This window comes from Coccinella septempunctata, chromosome 1 (genome assembly GCF_907165205.1).
Source record: "Coccinella septempunctata chromosome 1, icCocSept1.1, whole genome shotgun sequence".
Classification (NCBI taxonomy): domain Eukaryota; kingdom Metazoa; phylum Arthropoda; class Insecta; order Coleoptera; family Coccinellidae; genus Coccinella; species Coccinella septempunctata.
The window spans coordinates 64,795,545-64,800,502 of NC_058189.1; the positions used below are offsets into that span (position 1 = coordinate 64,795,545).

At 38.1% G+C, this 4,958-nt stretch overlaps 1 protein-coding gene across 1 annotated transcript; it reads left to right on the top strand.

Annotated features, from left to right (window-relative positions):
- The first annotated feature begins 918 nt into the window (after positions 1 to 918).
- LOC123307570 (pro-resilin-like) lies at positions 919 to 4,354 on the top strand. The gene is made up of 7 exons (XM_044889935.1): positions 919 to 927; positions 1,367 to 1,457; positions 1,517 to 1,630; positions 1,721 to 2,539; positions 2,648 to 3,558; positions 3,622 to 3,811; positions 4,063 to 4,354. Exons 1-7 carry the CDS (start codon positions 919 to 921, stop codon positions 4,182 to 4,184), a joined length of 2,256 nt encoding a protein of 751 aa, XP_044745870.1. The 3' UTR covers positions 4,185 to 4,354.
- Positions 4,355 to 4,958: the final 604 nt, after the last annotated feature.

Genomic DNA, 4,958 nt, shown 5'->3' on the forward strand with positions numbered 1-4,958 from the left:
CCTATATCGAGCAACACATGCTTACGAAATATAAAATTCTTTTTCCTTGATGTTAAAAAAATATTTAGCAAACGTCAATGAATATGATAAAGGTCAAAATAAATTAGGGTTGCTTTTCAAAGAAATTATCGATGATTTATCTAAAATTTGGCAGACGGTGTAAAACATTTTTCTTACATCACAAACAGCGCAATTTCAGAAAAATCCATCGATGTTTTCTAGCATATTTACCTAAAAACTCGGTTTAGTTCAATCATACCAAGCAAGAGACTAGCATTAGTTTTTTTTCTGATTATTACCAACTGACGAAAATTCAAATCTGATAAGCTATTCCAAGTTTCAATTTCAAAATCAGAATCAGAAAAACCATAACGTCAATGAAAAATATGAATTAATACCAATACGAATTCCAAATCTACCCCAAAAATCTCCAATTTTCTGAAAGATAACCGATATATGCTCCAATTCCATAAGCAAGCGAGAGCGATGTTATCAATCACACACGAAATGCTGATTTCGCCATCCTTATCATTACATATCCCATCACACAATACACCTCGTTGAAGATGCATTTTCATGGATCAAGATTGAATAAATCGCGGGCTCACAAAGACACGAAGATCAAATATGGTACGCTAAACAACATTTGCCACTTACGTTAGGTAATATGATGCGACCGATTCACAATGCCGCGACAACTATAAAAAACTACGATAAATGACTAAAAATTGCAAAAATGGATCCTTTACGATGGTGCACTAAATAAGACTCTTCGTTGTGAATCACGATCGATTTCATATATAAACTGGGGAATCTTCTACCAGATTCATTCATTACTCGTTGCTCATCTGATTAGGTACCATCCTAGTAGCATACAGAAGTGTTTTCTTGTGAAAAGGATTCACAATTATTTACATCATGGACAAGGTAAGATCATCTCCCGAAAAACTTCATCGTTCAACCGTAGGCGTTTTCGTCACCCGATAAAAACTTTAAAAAACTCTCAAGATTTTCTGAAAAAACTGAAAATGAAGAATAGACGACTAGTTTTTTAGTCGAGATCAAAACCTTTTATAAAAATTTCATTATTCAGCCATATGAGACCTAGTTGCCCGACAAATTCATCGCAAACCGTAATTTACTCAAAGATAGGCTTAAATTGAATTGAAAATTTGTCAATCGTCTCTGAAACGGGCTACAGCAGTCAATAAATGTTTCTATCTTTGTACTTTCGTCAATTTTTCGTTAGTATCATTCAAATGGTTTTTCAAAAGAATAAAACACTCAAAATAAATGGACACAAAATCTTTTCAAATTCAAAACCAATTTTACTCACACATAACTCTGTTTCTCAATCTTCTTGCAGATTAACATATTGTTCATGCTCATATGGGGCATAGTCGTGGCAGAACCTCCAGTACCTTCATACTTACCACCATCACAAAACGGATATGCGAGTAAGTTGGGAAACTTCAGTGAAAATTCCTATGCTTATCCTAATGAACTATTTTTGCAGATGGAGGACCTAGTCCAGCTTATGGTCCACCTGGCTACCAGCCAGGAACACCAATAGGTCCAAACGGTAACGGTAATGGAAATGGTAACGGAAATGGTAATGGAAATGGAAACGGTAATTATGACTCTTCATCTTTAACACAATTTCAAATAGATCAAAATTTTTCATATTGCTTCCCCATTAATACGTGTGACTCATTAATAGGCAATGGATATCAAGGTCCTGCTTATCTACCACCTGTGAACGGAAACGGCTACGATGTAGACAGCGACCAAGTACCTGGATCAAGTTATCTTCCACCCAACGGAAACGGAAATGGAGCACCCAGCGCCACTTACGGAGCTCCAGCTGCCAGTTATGGTCCTCCAAGTACCACTTATGGCGTGCCAAATGGTAATGGAAATGGAAATGGTAATGGTAATGGTAATGGAAATGGTAACGGTAACGGTTATAGAAACGGAAACGGAAATGGTAACGGTTATAGAAACGGAAACGGAAATGGCAACGGAAAACCAAGTGTAACATATGGCGCACCAAATGGTAACGGTTATAGTAATGGAAACGGTAATGGTAATGGTTATTCTAACGGAAATGGTAACGGCAACGGTAATGGAAGACCAAGCTCAACATACGGTGCTCCTACCAATGGTAACGGAAATGGTAACGGCAACGGTAATGCAAGACCAAGCTCAACATACGGTGCTCCAACTAACGGTAACGGAAATGGAGTAAGTCCAGTTTATGGCCCACCAAAACCTGTATATGGCGCTCCCAATGGTAACGGAAATGGCAATGGCAAACCACCAAGTCCAGTATATGGTGCTCCAAATGGGAACGGATATAGAAACGGCAACGGCAATGGCAACGGTAACGGCAATGGCAACAGTAACGGAAATGGTAACGGTAACGGAAATGGAAGACCAAGCTCCACATACGGTGCTCCAGCTAACGGTAACGGTAATGGAGTAAGTCCAGTTTACGGTCCACCACAACCTGTATATGGTGCTCCCAATGGTAACGGAAATGGCAACGGAAATGGTAACGGTAACGGAAAAGCACCTAGTCCAGTATATGGTGCTCCAAACGGTAACGGATATAGAAACGGCAACGGCAATGGTAACGGTAACGGAAATGGAAACGGAAATGGTAACGGTAACGGAAATGGAAAAGCACCAAGTCCAGTATATGGTGCTCCAAACGGTAACGGATATAGAAACGGCAACGGCAATGGTAACGGTAACGGAAATGGAAAAGCACCAAGTCCAGTATATGGTGCTCCAAATGGTAACGGATATAGAAACGGCAATGGTAACGGTAACGGTAACGGAAATGGAAAAGCACCAAGTCCAGTATATGGTGCTCCAAATGGTAACGGATACAGGAACGGCAATGGTAATGGTAACGGAAATGGAAATGGAAAAGCGCCAAGTCCAGTATATGGTGCACCAAATGGTAACGGATATAGAAACGGCAATGGTAACGGTAACGGTAACGGAAATGGAAAAGCACCAAGTCCAGTATATGGTGCTCCAAATGGTAACGGATACAGGAACGGCAATGGTAACGGTAACGGAAATGGAAATGGAAAAGCGCCAAGTCCAGTATATGGTGCTCCAAATGGTAACGGATATAGGAACGGCAATGGTAATGGTAACGGAAATGGAAATGGAAAAGCGCCAAGTCCAGTATATGGTGCTCCAAATGGTAACGGATATAGAAACGGCAATGGCAATGGTAACGGAAATGGAAATGGAAAAGCACCAAGCCCAGTTTATGGAGCTCCTAACGGCAATGGCAACGGTTATGCCGACGGTAATGGAAACGGAAATGGTTATTCAAATGGAAATGGAAACGGTAATGGCTATACCAATGGAAATGGTAAGGTTAATGGAAATGGAAATGGAAATGGTAACGGATATACTAATGGAAATGGTAACGGTTATTCTAATGGTAATGGTAACGGATATAGCAACGGAAGACCAGGACCCAGTTACTTGCCACCCACCAACGGATACAGCTACGAAGGACCAGAAGAATCCACTGTAAGTTGTTTATTAGCATATCAAGCAACTATATCCTAACACATTTCGAATATCTGATTTCAGGAAGTCGCTAAGTACGAATTCGAGTATGAGGTGAACGATCCAGAGTCTGGCAATCTGTTTGGACACAAAGAACAGAGAGACGGTGACTTGACAACAGGCGAGTACAATGTATTGTTACCAGATGGCAGAAAACAGATTGTGTCATACGAAGCTGACACTGATGGTTACAAACCCACCGTTACATACGAAGGTATCACTCAAATCCATTTAAATTCGATAATATGTCTTTCAAGTCGGTTAATGAGATAAATTCGAAATATCTGAACAGCATCGAAAGAAAAATTACCACTCATAACAATTGCTTCCCAACCAACATGTTTTCGTTTAATTTTCAGAAAATCTTTCAACTGATATGTCCAAAAAAGAATAGCACTACATGGTTTATAATACATATTTGCTTGTTGGGTTTCAAACTATTTTCAATAGAATTATTTTTTTCAGAAAGCAGCGAAAATGGCAATGGTTACCCACGTGGGCCAAATGGTAATGGTAACGGCTCTTCCAACGGCAATGGTTACGCCAATGGCAATGGAAATGGAAATGGTAACGGATACTCATACTGAATGCGAAAAAATCACCACCCTTACATACCGAACAATAAGTAAACTGAGGGACCTGAATATTTGCCTTTATCCATGACAACTTTCAAATTTTTTATTCATAGAGAACGAGAATTTCAGACGAGCAAAACCCTTTCCTATTTTTCAAATTAATTTACAACACTTTCTGAACGCTGCAACAGAAAATTATTTAATCATCTCTAGTCTCTTCGTTAGTAGGGGAGGATTTTGTTGAAGTTATGATCCTTTTTATTTTTGCATTAGTTTATTAATTTCACTATTTCATGTTTCTTCCCATTTTACATCGAATGTTCGTATGTTTGTTGTACATAAAATGAAGAATGTTCATTTATATATAGAGTAATTTTAATAATAGAAGTACTGAAGATGACGACTGCTTGCCTTAGGATATGATGGAATTTTTGTAGAACATACTGTGTATATTTATTTATATAGAAAAGAATAAACGATTTATAATTATTAATTCAACTTTTTCAATTCGAAGGCACCTAAAATTCCCTACAAATTCAAAAAGGATTGTTCTCTTGATTATCAAATCATCAATAATATCTGAAACAAAAAAGGAGCAGAAAACGAGAAAGAAAAATTAACAGACATAATGATCTCTCAAGAAGTACAGAGATATTAAAACAACGCGCCAAATATTTCACGGAACTTTGGCAAAACATTTCTCAATCTTTCATTACAATCTCAAATGTAAATTGAAAATATTTAATGATAATCTTGTTGAAACTCCAATTGGAATCTAGATTTGCA